This window comes from Odocoileus virginianus, chromosome 2 (assembly GCF_023699985.2).
Source record: "Odocoileus virginianus isolate 20LAN1187 ecotype Illinois chromosome 2, Ovbor_1.2, whole genome shotgun sequence".
NCBI classification, from domain to species: domain Eukaryota; kingdom Metazoa; phylum Chordata; class Mammalia; order Artiodactyla; family Cervidae; genus Odocoileus; species Odocoileus virginianus.
Window position 1 is genome coordinate 35,197,681 of NC_069675.1, and position 17,377 is coordinate 35,215,057.

General features: G+C 39.8%; 1 protein-coding gene across 7 annotated transcripts in view; it reads left to right on the plus strand.

Annotated features, from left to right (window-relative positions):
- The window catches only part of ACYP2 (acylphosphatase 2), a 313,536-nt gene extending 300,191 nt beyond the window's left edge, over window positions 1-13,345 (plus strand). For 4 of the 7 annotated variants that reach the window (XM_070478372.1, XM_070478378.1, XM_070478379.1 and 1 more), the window contains one exon: window positions 12,721-13,345. In XM_070478372.1, coding sequence (XP_070334473.1) covers window positions 12,721-12,835 — 115 coding nt within the window. In that variant the 3' untranslated portion in view covers window positions 12,836-13,345. Of the gene's footprint in view, window positions 1-9,599; window positions 9,706-12,720 lie in introns of those variants that run through there. The other 3 variants (XM_070478368.1, XM_070478369.1, XM_070478381.1) reach the window with 2 other exon arrangements.
- Window positions 13,346-17,377: the final 4,032 nt, after the last annotated feature.

Below are 17,377 nucleotides of genomic sequence, written 5' to 3' on the forward strand. Positions count from 1 at the left end.
TGTGTCTGACTCTTTGCGACCCCATGGATTATAGCCCACCAGGATTCTCTGTCCATGGAATTCTCCAGGCAAGCATACTGGAGTGGGTTGCCATTTTCTACTTGAGGGCATCTTCCTGACCCAGGGATCGAACTTGAGTCTCTCACATTGCAGGCAGATTTTTTTACCATCTGAGCCACCAGGGAAGCCCCTCAGTTCAAAACAGGGAGATGTAATTAATTAAACTGCATTCTGCTTCTAATACCAGACATTCTCTAATTTCCATCAGCACCACTTTCCCTGGAGGTGGAGGACCACAGCACCGGACCCGCCTCCGCCCTCCCCGCCCGCCGCAGTCCCGATTTCAAGGCCCGGGTCAGGAGGGCAGCTGCAGAGAAGGCTGCCCTGTAGATACTTGTTTTTATGACCTCAGAATGATGTGTGTCTCACTGTAATGGAAAACGTATCTAGTAAAGTCAGTTGTAAAGTAAAACTCTGTAGATAAATCTCCACACCCCCTTCCAATGATTTCCTTCATAAAAATCAAGGGAACAGCATCAAGGAGAAAAAGAAAAAAACAAAACACAACCCTCACAGCTTTATGTGTTTATATTAATACTTGTTCCCAACACAACTTGAAGTGATTTGTAAGGCTATGTAAAACTGTAACAAGAGAGTAACATTTACAAGTGAGAAAGGATAAAAAACAAGGGTGGGGACATAAAACGGAGCCAGCAACAAAGCTTTTAAAAATGTCTGAAATAATGGGCTCTGCACTGGGTGGGTCACAGTTTGGCTCTAAACTATCAGCCTATCAGCCAATGGCATCTCCCCAACAACTCAGTTTGCTTATAAGCATTTTGGGGGAGTGGAGAGGTCAGGGTTGGGGGGCGGGGGATACAAGCGAGTCTGGCCAATTCCCTTCTAATTTGGCTCCATGTAGTAGATTTGAACACATCCGGAATAGAAAACATCCTAGACTGTGTGTCCTTAAAGCACTCCTCCTCGGCTATTGTTCTGAGGCAAGATGCTTGTAAATATCAGAAGGCACTGACTTCAGAGAAGAGGCAGGCTTGGCTTGCCAAGAACAGAACCTTAACGTTGTGTAAAGCTGTTGTGTGTCTCTTCTTCTCCATAATCTGACAGTTCTAGAGACTGATCTGTTCTTGCCATCTTCATTTCTTCACTTCCCCCTCATTCCTAAATCCACTCTCATCAGGATTCTACACCACCACGTAACTGAAGCTGATCTTGGAGAGGTCTCCAAGGTATCCTTCAGTTCATCTTTTACTTGGGTCTCAGGAGCATTTGGAAGTTGACATCTCTCTCCTTAAAAACATTCTGTATACTTAGCTTTCCTAATGTTGCAGGAAGTGGAAACCTTTCAGGGTCCAAGAGTGGGCTCTTGTCTAACACTTGGAAATGAACTGTCCAAGGAGACACATGTGCTGACAAAACAAAATACTTTATTGGAAAGGGGCATCTGGGCAGAGAGCAACATGGTAAGGGAAGCCAGGAGTCCTGCTCAGTCACCTAGCTCAGGATTTATGGTAATGGAAATTGCAGGTTGTCCCTGGCCAGTCATCTTGCTTGGCCCAATACTGGTCTGACTCAGGGTCCTTCCCGGTGGAATCCATATATCTCAGCCAAGATGGGTTCTAGTGTGAAGGATTCTGGGAATTTGGTAGGATATATTATGGGCTGGCATCCTCCTCCACCACCATGTTCCTTATTGGGACCGCCTATCAGGAGACAATTCATGCAAGTGGTTACCATCGTGCCTGGCCAAGGCAGGAGGTTTCAGTCAGCAGTTCCCGAACACTAACACCACACTTCATGGTTATCTCCCTCTTCTTTGGTAACTTTCTACCTATCCTCTATCTGCTTCTGCATTCCACTTGGCCTGTAAATGTTGGTTTTCCTTGGGATTCTGTTCTAGTGCTGAGAAGAACTCCAGATCAGAGGGAGTTTACAAAACTGTTGCTATCATACAGGACAAGGAAAAAATATACATATATTTATAATCTTTTGTATCCCATAGTGTAGAGTTTCATGAAGTTCTTGTTAACTGAATAGCATTAGTGTCTGCATGTTCACTCAGTTGTGTCCAACTCTTTGCAGTCCTATAGACTGCAGCCCGCCAGACTCCTCTGTCCATGAGATTTCCCAGGAAAGAATACTGGAGTGGGTTGTATATGTGTGTCTAAATTCTCCTTTGAATCAGAATCTTCCAGATTCCCTCATTAATTAATGTACTGAATAGAAATCTTTGACACGTCATATTGTATTTGCATGAGAATCACAGTTTTAACAGCTTATACTTTAGCAGCCAATTCTATGGAGTTGCTCCAACAGGCCCATTCAGATCTGTTCTGGCCCTTCAATGGTTTTGTAAGGAGTTAATTCCCTATATTAAACTCCATGTAAACTAGCTAAGGTGGTTTTCATTACCTGCTGTTTCATTACCTGACTGTTAAATAGCTAAAAATTATTAAGTGCTTCTGTTTTCATTTGTTCTTTAGTTGCTGTCATATCCGACTCTTTTGTGACCCCATGGGCTATAGCCCCACCAGGGTTTGCTGTCCATGGGATTTTCCAAGTAAGAATACTGGAATGGGTTGCCATTTCCTCCTCCAGGGGATCTTCCCAACCTAGGGATCAAACCCATGTCTCCTGCATTGCAGGGAGATTTTTTACCAGTGACTCACCAGGGAAGAGTATTCTCTAGATAGTCTTTCAAAAGATTTACACAGATTCTCTTGTTTAACCTTCATAACAGTTCTCTGAGCTAGGCTACATACTCTCCTTTTCACAGATGAAGCACTGAGAGTCTAAGAAACCTACCCAGGATGACCAGTTGGGAAATGGTAGCTGGATTCACATCCAAGCAGAATGATCCTAAAGTCCACTTCATCACCTGTGTGCTCAGGCAATGATTTTCTTGCCACTACATGAAACAGATGAGCACACCTGTCACTTTGTGGACCTGGAAACTATGGTGTGGCAGAAAAACCAGGTTTCAATCATGCCTTCACTTTTGCCTTCTTTGCATCTAGGCCCTTGATTCAGCTGGCTGGTTCTCAGTGTCCTGGGCACAGCTCATGTTGGGTAGTTCTCGCAGACTCTCCCCAAAATGAGGAGGTTGAGTGACATGCCATTTCCCACTGCAGCTGAGAAGCAGCTCCACCAAGAACAAGAGTTTTTACTAGTGGAGCTGCACTGAAGTGCGTGCCTTGGAAGCTCACAGTTTGCCAAGCAGGCTGTCTATCATCTTTAGCAAAGGCAGAGAAGGATAAATAACTGCTTTTAAGGGCCTGCTGGGTGTCAGACATTGCCTTAGGCAATTTATATACATTCTCTTTAATCCTTTCACTAACAGTGAAGCATTATCCTATTTTAAAGATGAAGAATCTGGTTTCAGCTTAATTATAGGTATCCTAGGATTCCCCTAATAATCACTGAACTCTTCACTAATACCTAACAGAAACTAGACATTATATCAAAATGCCTTCAAAATACTTGTATTGATAATATATTATTTGTCCACGTGTAACTGGATAATGAAACTTGCTAAATAAGGAGAATAGCAAAAATATTATGTGCTGCCCTTCCATTATTAATGTTAGTTTGAAAGCTTGAAATGAGCAGACAACTCAATATTTTCCAGCATGCATCACGTTAGCTTTTAATTCATTAGGTGTCTTTTCCTACTGTCTGCTTTCTTGCTTTGGTCTACATTTTATACTGGTGCTGCAGAGATATGCGAAAGGATTATGCTGCCCCACTTTAGTCCTAGGAAATAGAACTGCTATGAATTATTAATAGTATTGGCTTTCTAATGCTTTATTGATCATTTCACCTCTTCGTTTCAGAGAAGGATATCAGTTAGATGGGATTTTTTTCCCCACCACCCCAGAAGCTTACTATGTTTTGCAGGAAACACTAACTGACTTGAGTTGCAGAACAGATGGTCCTATGTTGATTTCCACCTCTAGCTGTGATGGAGTCTCCCTCCATGCCATGCCTCTATATCCTTGCTTAGTGATAGGTTAATAGGGAAGTTTTCAAACGGTGCTCTTCAGAGCCCTTAGGATTTCCCAGTGGTGCCTGAGGTGCAGTTGGTGGAAAAAAAGGCCTGGGGTGAGGGGCGGGGTTCTGCACCCCCCACCCCAACTGTTCCTTTGTTCAGAGAAGCACTTCACTCCTGCTATAAGCATTAAGCTTTGGGGCAAGATTATGTCGGGAGGATTCTTTTTTTTTTTTAAGCATAAAAATTTAAAATTAATACAGCACATAAATAGTAGGTATCTGTACATACTTGGGATATAAAGAAAAGTGTCTAAGGATAATCACAGTATGTATGAGCATATACAACCAACTATGCGCTGAATCTGACTAATGTGGTGGCATGTCATGTGACTGGGTTTGCAGGATGGACTTGGCCCTCCTATGGGGTTCAAATAGTAGCTGACTTCACTCAGAGTTCAGTGAACTCACTGAACTCTGAGTGAAGTTCAGTGACTATGTTTATTTTTATTGTGAGTAAACTCACAGTCACAAGAAATACAGTAAAATTTAGGGACTGGCAAAAATACATGGACAGATTGCACGAATAAACTTTGTTCACAGGCTTATATTCAGGTTATTAGGTCAGATCTATAGGCCTCTAACTTCCTTTAAGAGACTGAATATTGTCATTACTTGAGTTATTTCATAGGGGATGGCCACAGGCAAAATATTTACTCACTTTCTGTAATAAAAGCAACTATGTCTTTACCTTTCAAAGAGTTTTTTTAAAAATGCACGAGGGTTTTGTTTTGTTTGAGGTAAAAATCAAAGCGTTAACAGGTCATGCTCAGGGTTCCTTTCTGTGTGTGGCGTGCACAGACCCTAGGAATGCCCCTTCCTCTCATGCATGGAAGGTGCAGACCTGGGGAGGGCAGAAAGGTGACAGAGAATCGATTCATTCAGTAAATACATATTGAGGGCCCACTATCATTGGGCATTCTGCTAGAGGGTGGGGACCCTCTCTTCCTAGAACTTGCATTCTAATGTGGAGGAGGTAGGTGGTGAATACATAAACAATCATATAAACATAGCAATTATAGAATGTGCTAATTCCCATGATGCTCACAACAGCATGGGAGTTGGGCCCTTTTTTAGTACAGACCATCAAAGAAAGGTGTCTGGGAGGGCAGACACCTAAGTGCATTTTAGAAGGCCACAGCTGGCCTCTCTGCTGGCTGCCAAGACCATAAATATGAGGCACTTACTGTACTTGATGGCTGAGTGTGTGCCATCTGCACCCATGAATTAGAGACAAGGCTGTGGAAACCTGGAGGGGACTGAGAGTTGGTGACTCTCTGAACAGGAACAGAAAAACACAGCATACTTAATTTATTAAACGAATAGATTTTTCCTTGGTCATTTAATATTTATCAGCATTGTGTTTTATTAATTTCTTTTTAATGCAAAGATGGCCTGCAGAACACTTAAATGTAATATGGACAAGATCATTGTCCTTTGCTATTTCACAAAAAATTGTTTTCACAACTGTGTATGGTTCTCATCAACCATGTAAGAAAGTGCATCCATAATAAAATTCCTTCTATTATTTCCTCATAATTGTTAAAGACACCATGATTTGGGGAAGAGAATTAAACTTCACAAAAATAAGTTTCATTTTCAAAATCTCTACATAAGGCACTTACTTGTATTAGAGTGAAGAGAGAACATGGTTTTCAAGTAACATGACTTTTGTCAATAGAATTTTCCAGTTTACATCCTTTCTTTTGTTTTTTAAAGCCTGCCAGTGGATCATGTTGCTTAAATAAAAATACCTGAAAGATATATGCACACAAAACCAACTCAGATTTACAGCAGAAATAATAGACTTCAATCTCTTTCAAGCAAGTATAACTCACCCATCCATCTAACCATCCATTCAGTATTTATGGAGTCTACAAAACTAATAGGTAAAATATGCTGTAGTTAAAACATGTATTAGTGTATTATGATCTTGCTGGCCTCTTGGCTGGGTGCATTGTTCGTGATTCAGTTTTTCTCTGTAGCAATTCTCTGAAGGGCATGTAAGTAGCCAAATATGGCTAAAAAAAAAAGAAAGCAAAAGTGTGAGTTGCTCAGTTGTGTCCAACTCTTTACAACCCCATGGGCTATAGCCCGCCAGGCTCCTCTGTCCGTGGAATTCGCCAGGCAAGAATACTGGAGTGGGCTGCCATTCCCTTCTCCAGGGGATCTTCCCGACCCAGGGATCAAATCTGTGTCTCCTGCATTGCAGGCTGATTCTTTACCATCTGAGCCACTGAAATGTGGCTAGAGAGATTAAAATAAAGAGCAATTTTAAATTATCCTGTCAATGTGTTAAAAATTGACAGAATGAATTTAAAAATACAAGGGGTGGTTAACCTAGGCATTCCAAAAAAAAGGAAAAAACTATTATATCACCAAGGAAGTTCAGTAAGGTATCTGATTACAACATGAGAGATCACTAGTTTCTCTATGTATCAGTTTAAAAATATGGTAATTAAAAAGCATCTTGTTCAAAACAGCAAAAAAAAACAGTACATACCTAAGTATAAACTTACCAAGAAATAAACAGGACATGAATTGAAGCAAACAAAATTTTAATGAGGAACATAAACACTTAAGCAAAAGTAGACAAAACAGTTATTTTTTTATACAGGGCTCTTGAATTTAATAATTTTTCAAAGTAATGCAAGAGCATCAGTCAAGAGAACGTATTTTTAAAAAGGCATAATTTGGTTTAATTTACTGTAATTGATTTCCAAGTGTGTTTTTAAAAGCAGTCTACAAAGATTTCTTTTTTGTCTTGCTTTATGAGAAATAAGGGCTTCCCTAACAGTTTAGTTGGCAAAGAATTTGCCTGCAATACAGGAGACTCAGGTTCGATTCCTGGATTGGGAAGATCCCCTGGAGAAGCGAAATGCTACCCACTCCAGTATTCTGGCCTAGAGAATTCCATGGGTCCACAGGTTGCAAAGAGTCATTATAGATAACACTGTATCATGAAGATTTGGGAGGATTCCCTGGTGGCTCAGAGAGTAAGGAGTCTGCCTGCAATGTGGGAGACCTGAGTTGAAAAACATTGATCAGCAGATTGCATCTTTGAAAAGGGAGGTCAAATCACTCACTTCTTTGTGAGAAATAAATAAAAATTACTCAATTATTGACTTCTCTTGCTTTATTCATTTTCAGTACTTCACCTTTATTCATAAATATTCATGAAAATAAAGTTAATATTGAATAATTTTAATACATATAACTTTTAAAAATTATTTTTCATTTTATATTGGACTAGTGTTAGTTTCAGGTATATAGCAAAGTGATTCAGTTATACATGTGAATGTATCTATTGTTTTTCAAATTCTTTCCCCATTTAGGTTATTACAGAATACTGAGCAGAGTTCCCTGTGCTATACAATAAATCCTTGTTGGTTATCTATTTTAAATATAGCAGTGTTTATATGTCAGTCCCAAACTCTTTATTTATCCCTCCCTCCAACATTCCCCCTTTGGTAATCATAAATCATTCTGTAAGTCTGTGAGTCTGTTTCTGTTTTGTAAATAAGTTCATTTGTATCTTTTTTTTTTTAGATTCCACATGTAAGCAATATCAGATGGCATCTATCTTTCACTCAGAATAACAATCTCTAGGCCCATCTATGTTGCTGGAAATAGTGTTACAGTAGGTCCCCCACCTGGGCTTCCCTGGTGGCTCAGCTGACAAAGAATCCACCTGCGATGTGGGAGAGCTAGAGGAGGGAATGGCTACCCACTCCAGTGTTCTGGCCTGGAGAACTGCATGGACTCTCCAGTCCATGGGGTCACAAAGAGTTGGACGCAACTGAGGGACTTTCACTTTCCCCTACCTACGAGTGAGTTCCACTCCAAGAGTGCATTTGTAAGTCCAATTTGTTCGAAAGTTCAACAAAGACAGCCTAGGTACCCAACTAACACAATCGGCTATATAGTACTGTACTGTAATGGGTTTATAATAATTTTCACACAAATAATACATACAAAACAAACACAAAAAAATTTTTTTTAATCTTAACAGTATAGCACCTTGAAAAGTATAGTAATATGGTACAACAGCTGGCATCCAGGGGCTGGCATTGAGTGAACAGGCAAGAAGAGTTATTAATTGGAAGAGAGGGAGAAGGTGGGAGATAGTAGAGCTGAAGAGTCGTCATCAATAGCAGATGGAGGGCAAGCTGCAATGTCACTCACACCTGATGATGATCGCACAGGTTCTGGTTCCTTGCTGGATTCAATTCTATATGTCCTCTTGAAGAAACAACCAATGATGTCTGGGTAGTAGCTCTTCTTTTCCTGCCATGGATGACATGACAGCACTGGACTGCATCCTCAGTCTCTTTGATTCTTCGATTACTTCTTCCTTGTGCCTCTCTCTGTCCTTTCTCTGGGCTTCCACTGCCATCAGGGCTTCATTAGGAAGCTCCTCGTTTGGCACAGCAAAAGTACTGTGAAGTACACAAAAGCACAACCACGTGTGGAGGATGCACACACGTGACAATGTATACCACTCCTCTGTCAGTGGACACTGAGGGCTGCTTCCGTGTCTTGGCTATTGTAGACAACACTGTGCAATGAACACGGGTGCATATATCCTTTCAAATCATTATTTTCTCTGGATATATGCCCAAGAGTGGGACTGATGTGTCATACAGCTTCCCTGGTGGCTCAGATGGTAAAGAATCCACCTACAGTGCGGAAGACGTGGGTTCAATCCCTGGGTTGGGAACATCCTCTGGAGGAGGGCGTGGCAACCCACTCCAGTATTCTTGCCTGGAGAATCCCATGGACAGAGGAGCCTGGTGGGCTACAGTCCATAGGGTCCCAAAGAGTCGGACATGACTGAGTGACTAAGCACAGCATGGTAGCTCTATTTTTCCATTTTTAAGGAACCTCCATACTGTTCTCCATAGAGGCTGTACCAATTTACAACCCCACTGACAGTGCAGGAGAGTTCCCATTTCTTTATACCCTCTCCAGCATTTATTGTTTGTAGACATTTTGATGATGGCCATTCTGACTGGTATAAGATAATATCTCATTGTAATTTTGATTTGCCTTTCTCTAGTAACTAGAAATGTTGAACATCTTTTCATATGCCTCTTGGCCATCTGTCTGTCTTCTTTGGAGAAAATTTAGGTCTTCTGAGCATTTTTTTTTTGATTGGGTTGTTTTTTTCCTCCAAAGAACCAGCTTTTAGCTTCACTGATCTTTTCTGTTGTTTTGTCTCTATTTCACTTATTTCTGCTCTGATCTTTATGTTTTCTTTCCTTCTATTAACTTTGGGTTTTGTTCGTTCTTATTCCTCTAACTGCTTTAGATGTAAGGTTAGGTTGAGGAAAGAACCCCATTTTAAATATCTATGTGTGCATCCCAGTATCTAGAATATACCTTTCATGCAGTGTTATTTACTGAAATGAATTAATGGGTACTGTTGGATTATGTGGTTCCTTTTCACATTAAGGGGGATTGGAAAACTATAACATCCCAATCTCATCCTCGCTAATTAGATAAAAATTTGTGACTAATTATTTTTTGGCTAGAAAAACACCTCTGCCATTTACAGATCTGAGCCACCCCTATCAAGGGCAAGAGCAGCACATAAAGAGCACGTCTTTCCAAGGGACAGATGACTGGAACCCTCCTAGGTGAGTAGGCAAGCAGGCAACATGGATGGCATGTGTGGAGCCATGGCATAGAGGGCCCCTCCACTTCTTTCTCTCTCATACACACACACATGCTGGTTCCAGTTCCTCTCTTATTCTCTCTTGAGTCCATTCAAATATGGCTTTCACTCCACCAAAACTATTCTCGTCAGGGTCATCAGTGACCTGCATGTTGCTAAACACAATAGTCAACTCTCAGTTCTCACCTCACTTAACCTGCCAGAATCATTGCCCAGGTTGATCTCTCCCTGTTCCCTGAGGGCTTCATTTGACTCCAGGACACAGTTGCTTTCCCCGTTTTTCTCCTGCCTCACTGGATGCTTTGTTTTCCTTTGCTGGTTCTTCTACTTCTTGAGCTCTTAACATTGGGATGCCGTATGGCATAGTTTGTGGGCCTCTTTCTTTTTCTATCTACATTCCTTCTCTTGGTGTTCTTATTCATTCTGATGGCTTTCAGTGCTGTCTATCTGCAGACAAATTCCAAATTTTATCTCTGCAGCCAGATTTAGGGTCCAGCTGCCTACTCAGCATCTTATTCAGATGTTTAATAGACATCTCAGATTTAACATTCTAAAACTGAACCTCTCATCTTTCCCTCAAATCTGCCCTTCTCACAGTCTCTCCATTTCAGTACATGACAATCCTATTCTAGTAGTTTTTCAAACCAATAACCCAAGTGTCATCCTTCAGTCCGTGTGTCAGCAAATCTACTGACTGTACCGTCACAATCAATATATCCAGAATCTGATCCCTTGTCAACACTAACATGGCTCCTACTCTGAGAAAGTTACTTAACTCTTCTGTGTCTCTTTCCTTATCAGTAACTTAATAGGGAAAATGGGCTACAGCTTATAGAGTTAATATGTGGGTTAAAGGAAACAGTAAAGAATTCAACACAGTGCTGAGCAAACAGGCAGTGCTTCATTAATGTTAGCTTTTTATTATTACTGGCCTTTCTTTTCTAGAGGGTTTCAAGGAAATTTGGTAAAATTGAAGCCATCAGCCCTTTTCATAATAACTGAACTTTATTTTTCAACACATGCAATTTTGATTTTTTTAAGATTTCAACTAAATGAGTTGAAGGAAAGAAAATGTGTTACTGTGCTGATGGCTTACCTTCTGAAAAAGATGTAAACATTCTCCTTACCCAGAAGAACTGTCACAGTAAGAACCAAAAAGAGGGTTACAACAAACTGCTATTTGTAAAATAAATAAGATACAAGGGTTTAATCTACAGTACAGGGAACAGAGCCAATATTTTATACTAACTTTAAATGGAGTTTAGTCTATAAAAATGTTGAATCACTGTGTTGTACAGCTGAAACTAATATTGTGAAGCAACCATACTGCAGTAGTAACTGAAGAATTAAGTAGCGGAGCAGCAAGCTTCCCTGGTGGCTCAGTGGTAGAGAACCCACCTGCCAAGGCAGGAGACACAGGTTCAATCCCTGGCCCAGAAAGACCCCACGTGCTGCGGAGCAACTAAGCTTGTGTGTTCCCGCTATGGAACCCGTGCTCCAGAGCCACAGCTACTGAAGCCCGCGCATCCTGGAGCCCATGCTCTGCAACAAGAGGAGCCACTGCGGTGAGAGGCAGGCGCTCTGCAACTAGAGGGCAGCCCCCTTTCACTGCAACCGGAAACAAAGCCCCAGCAGCAATGAAGACCCAGTACAACCAGAGATAAAAATAAATAAAGAGCATAGGGCAATGTGAATCACTGGACTTCCTCTCCAGCCTGTGAAGAGTAATTTTCAGCTGATCACACAACTGTAGCTTAGAAAATATTTTTAATTCAAGGTTATTGAGGTCGTTACATACGATACTGCATAGCTATAGACACCACTAGTTTCACAACCTCAAAGACCTTTGGGGATATGAGGAAACTTAGTGTTTCTACAACAACTGGGATAACAGCTATCAACTGTACAAAAATGCTTACTATTAACCTGTACTCCCACTTAATTTTCATCCCAGCTAATTATTAATAGGTAGAAAGATTCTTGAATATCCTTAAAATATCTAAGGTGTCAGCAATATTACAGTAATCTTATTTTATATGAAGCATCACAGGTAAGTACCCAAATGTATATATTAGACAAAAAATATCACTAAATTAAGAAAAAATATTGTACTATATAAGCAAAGAAAATTTCAGAACATTGTCCCCTTAATGCAGATACTTTGCATTGTGATATGAAATGGCTTTTGAATAGATAAGATGTTTGTCTAATTTTGTTCAAATATTTACAGAAAAATCACATTTATTTTTTATTCTCTCTCATCCTGCATATATATATATATATATATATATATATATATATTCAAAATGGTTTAAGATGTTCATCTAATTTTGTTCAAATATTTACAGAAAAATCACATTCATTTTTTTATTCTCTCTCTCTCATCCTGCATATATAATCTACCATTTGTTGGGTAATAAGAAAAACCCATGGTGAATTGTTTTATTCTTTATAAAATAAATTTTTATGTTGTTGCATATAAGAGCTAAGTAATAATGACTTTGGATATTTTAAAAGGAGGGAAATTACTCCACAATGAAATCATCAGGAGTTGACTATGCTTAATTGATCATTAGCTCTTCTTTGCCCACATTTGATTATATGTTAAACTCTATGATATTTTGATACAAAATTTATATTGTATAAATAATCATACATATATATATGTATATGTGAGAGACTCAGGTTCCATCCCTGGGTTGGGAAGATCCCACGGAGGAGGGATGGCTACCCAGTCCAGCATTCTTACTAGAAGAACTCCAAGGACAAAGGAGCCAAGCAGGCTACACTACATCCATGGGGTCACAAACAGTCAGACATGACTGAACAACTTTGAGAGAGAGATGTCATGTATATCTTTCATATTACATGCAAAAGTTGCTTATTAAACATAAAATCCCATTGTTACTCATTGTGGGATCATTTCAGCTAGTCCATATACACTAAAATGCTAATTTTTATTTATTTATTTTTTGTAGGAAGTCCTGGCTGAGCAAGATTGGAAGTCCTAGTTCTCGCATTGACCGCACGAACTTTTCCAATGAAAAAACCATTTCTAAACTTGAATACTCTAATTTTAGTATTCGATACTAATAGGAGAGAAATTAAAATTGTAATGCTTATACTGTACAATAGAATAGACTGTATTCTTAAATCTGTATACTAGTGACAGTAGTAGAATAGGGTAAAAAAAGAAACTTTCTGTTCCGAAAGCTGCAACATTACATTACTAAAAATGGTTGACACTGAAATAGTTTTACTCAACAATGTTTTTAACAAGCCAAATTTAGCATTCTAAAATTTTAAATGTCATTACAAAATGTTTAATATGAATATCTTATTTAAACTTGTCTCATGGAATCTTTAATTCTAATGAATATTATGACATACATGTTATTTGGCTGGACATAAAATGATAAGTTAACCACTTAAAAATTATTTTTGGGTATTATCTGAATTGAGTTCTAAAATCTCTGAATAATAATTTGTTGTTAAAGTTGAGTACTTCGTTTAACAATAGCAAAATAACCAGTAGTTTGATATAAATGTATATGATGATCAGCATAGCCTTAAAATCAATAAAGAGTTAACTTTAAACTCTGATTGAATGAGAACGTGATTCAGTACTTCTATTGGAGCTACTTAATGCTTTCTAGGAACCATATTCTTCTGTATGGTGAACAGAGGAGTGAAGAAATGGCAATGGTAGTATATAGTAAGCAGCAAGGTTTATATTTGCAACTACCCACAATGGATGTCCTATGAACCAGAAAAGGAACTGAGTCTAAATAAATCACACTGTCCCCCAAATTTGGGGACTCCCCAGGTGGCACTAGTGGTAAAGAAACCACCTGCCAAAGCAGGAGACTTAAAGAAATGTGGGTTCGATCCCTGAGTTGGGAAAATCCCCTGGAGGAGGGAGGGCATGGCAACCCACTCCAGTATTCTTGCCTGGAGAGTCCCATGGACAGAGGAGCCTGGTGGGCTACAATCCATAGGGTCACACAGAGTTGGACACCACTAAAGCGATTTAGCACAGCACAGCCCCGCCCTGAAATTTGGCCTGTCATCTGGGGATTCTCAACATGCAGATAATAATTAAGAGACATAGTATTTTAAGGGAAAGTTTTCTTTCTTTTTTTGGGTGGGGGGGAAATTTTATTTCTACACCACAGAATTATACTCTGGAGAAATGGAGACCTTTAACTCAAATATTGGGGAATTTCAAATATATTTCAAATGTATGTAGGTACAATACATACTTACAGAGGGCTTCCCTGGTGGCTCAGATGGTGAAGAATCTGCCTGCAGTGCAGGAGACCTGGTTCAATCCCTGGGTAAGGAAGATCCCCTGGAGAAGGGCACGGCTACCCACTCCAGTATTCTTGCTTGGAGAAAGACAGAGCAGCCTGACAGGCTACAGCCCATGCAGTCACAGAGTCTGACACGACTGAGCGATTAACACACATATTCACATATCCCTTCAGTGATTTCCAAATTTTTGTAACAATGGAATCCACTAAACCAATTTACATGGAATTAAAGCAAGTGGAAAAGGCAACCATTATGACTGAAAATGGGGTTCTGTGGAGCCCTGAACGCTTGGTCTCACTTTCCTTCCTGGATCTTGTCCTCTGCAATTGTGCAATAATTTCAGATGCCTTGGGATACCGGCTAGAAGCCATCTTTCTATCTGTGGAGCAAAACTCTATTGCTGCTACTCCATGGCATAGAGAAAGAATTCAGGCCACTCTTCTCCATCTGCTGCAAGATTATAATTAAGGAGATGAAGCATGGGCTGCCTTTTTTCATTCACAATGATTAACTTGATGATTATACTGGTATCAAATGTATATAAGAGAACACAGCATTAAAGAATGACAAAGATTTTTTTTAAACTTGCCAAATACCCTTAAAGGAATAAAGAGCTTTCCTATTGTTTTAATATCCTCATCATGTAAAGACAACTCTGTTGTGTTATACATTTGGGTTTTGCTCTCCTATTTCCTTACTCCTGGTTCAAGCAAGGTAGACGAGTCTTTGAGTTCCTTTGTCTCAAGATGGGTTTTGGTGCCAGATCCCCTGAAGACAACTTTTCTTCCAAGGTTTCATTTTAAAGGGGGCATTATGTTGTGAGTTGAGGAAAAAGACAAACACTACCCCTTTAGCAGGTACAAGAGAAGCAGAAGTGGCAAAAGTGAAGGGGACAAGGAGATGGTCCAAGACTTTAAAGGCAATGGATTTCCCAAGAGATGGAGACCTTCCCCTTTCTCCCCAGTAGCACCTCTGGGGGGATGGCCAAAACAGAGAAGGGAATAGCTATGGTCCACCCAGAAAAGTTGGATGCAAGGCGCAGGGGCTCTCAGCCCTAGCAAGATTGCTACCCCACAGGTGCTGCAAGACATCCTGGCTACAAGTGAACATGGTGGCCTGGAAAGCAGTCATGGTAACTGGTATGGACAAAAGGCCAGAGAAGTCTTTCCTCAACGTTCTGTTTACCTTGGACTTTATATTACATGATCCTTTTGAGGATGAAAGATTCAACTTCCCACCTCCCAGCCAGGCTGAGGCTTGAAGCAGGCTCAATTTGACTTGGAGAAAGTAAAACAGACATTTCTTACAGTCAAGTTGAAAATAAAATCTGTATCTCTTTACACATAGAAAGGCTAAATGCTTTTAGAAAAATTCAATCTCAAAAGTGACACCAATATGTCACTTTTTATTACCCTGATTTCCTCTGGTAGTTCCCTTCCCTGCTCTCTTCATAAGAAAATCACACTCTGCTAGCACAATCTTCTGACTGCACAAAGTGAATCACATTAGTCAAGGCTACTTAATGATTAATACAGAACTAAGTTCTATTACTGAATGAAAAATGTTGTAGATAATGATTAAAAATGGGTGGTTATAAGTGGATAGAAAGAGAAAAAAGGTAAAGCAATTTTAAAAATGTGTTATCGAGACCAGACAGCACATTCTAACAGTGAAGTTAATGTGGCAATATTCATACTGAACTTATGCAGGGAGTTTTAAATGTACATATCATATTTTATCTTAATATATGATGTTACATAATTTATCATATTAAACATACATTTTGTTTAATAACAAACCTTGATAGCTTTAATTTTTCCAAAAGTAGGCATTTAAAAAAAAGACTAAAACAACTAAGCAAAAGATGGGTTTCTACTCCAATGACTGTTAGCTGGGAGTCTCCACACTCCACATGCCCACACCCTCCTCAAGAAGCAACATGCTGGAATTAGGGGAATATGATTTAAAGCAGGTAACTATGTTTCATATTTATATAAAAATGCCTTTTTAAAAAGCTAACCTGAAAAGTAAAGTTCTTGACTGGAAACTGAAAAGTGAAAGTCTCTCAGTCCTATCCGACTTTTTGCAACCCCAGGGACTATACAGGCCATTGATTTCTCCAGGCCAGAGTACTGGAGTGGGTAGCCTTTCCCTTCTCCAGGGGATCTTCCCAACCCAGGGATCAAACCCAGGTCTCCCGCATTGTGGGCGGATTCTTTACCAGCTGAGTAACCAGGGAAGATGCAAAAGATGGATCCTTTAGCAGGTTGGGTGCACAGAAGCAATAAGGGTGTCGTAGAAATGGGAGATTCTTCTATTAGGAAAGCTGTGGGCTTCTAAGCTTGAGAAAAAGCAATTCAAGTTTCATCAAAGACTGGGAATCTCTGAAAAAACATGTGCTTCAAAAGTAGTCACTTGTGGTCACAAAGAGCAGAAAAGCACTGAAGGGGGCAACTAAGTGATGGGGGTGGACATGGCAACAACCCTCAGTAGTTTGACTTTGCTGGAAGGTGGTCACCATTTTTACAATGAAACATTTTCAACTCAATCAAAGGGATTTTTCAGAACCAAATGTCTCTAAACTCATAAAGACAACAAACAATCCACTTTTAAAAATTAGCTTGTATTTGGAAATATTTTTCATATAGTAGCTCTCCCTGGCCTCCATTAATACAGATATCAGAGCATATTCACTACTTGTTAAAAGGACAAGATTTTCATGTCTGGAACTCATTTCGGGAGCTGAAAATAGGCACCATGGTATGGTAGAGGATATTCTGTTCTAGGAATCAGGAGACCCGCATTCTGGGCTCAGCCCACCCAGGGATCAACTGTGTGCTTAGATGCCTTCAATCACGAAGTCAAGAAGTTGGACTGAACTGGGACTTCTCCCAGGATTCCCATTAAGACAGAGACCTCCCAGGAGGTGAAGGAAAGCTACTGAAGGGCAATGAGGAAGCTGGGCAGCTGAGAGCCCCAAGAAGAGCAGCCCTACTCTCCTTTCTTTCCTATATTAGGATTCTCCAGAAGACATAGTTTGAGATGAATTCTGAAACGACAAAGACACTAAATCTAGTATCTTGGGTCTTTTCTAAATTTTTATAAGTGCTAAACTCAAATGCATTGCCCATTCTCTTGATCACTCTTGTCAAGTCAGTGTGATAGGTATACTTGACCTGCAGACATTTTTACTACTGTGACGAGTGAGTACTGGAAATAAATTTTTAATTTTCATAGTGGCCTCCATAAGGTCCACAATAGTTAAAATATTTCTGAAATTAATGTTCTGTTGTTCTGTTGTCTTTTCTATTTTGATGTTAC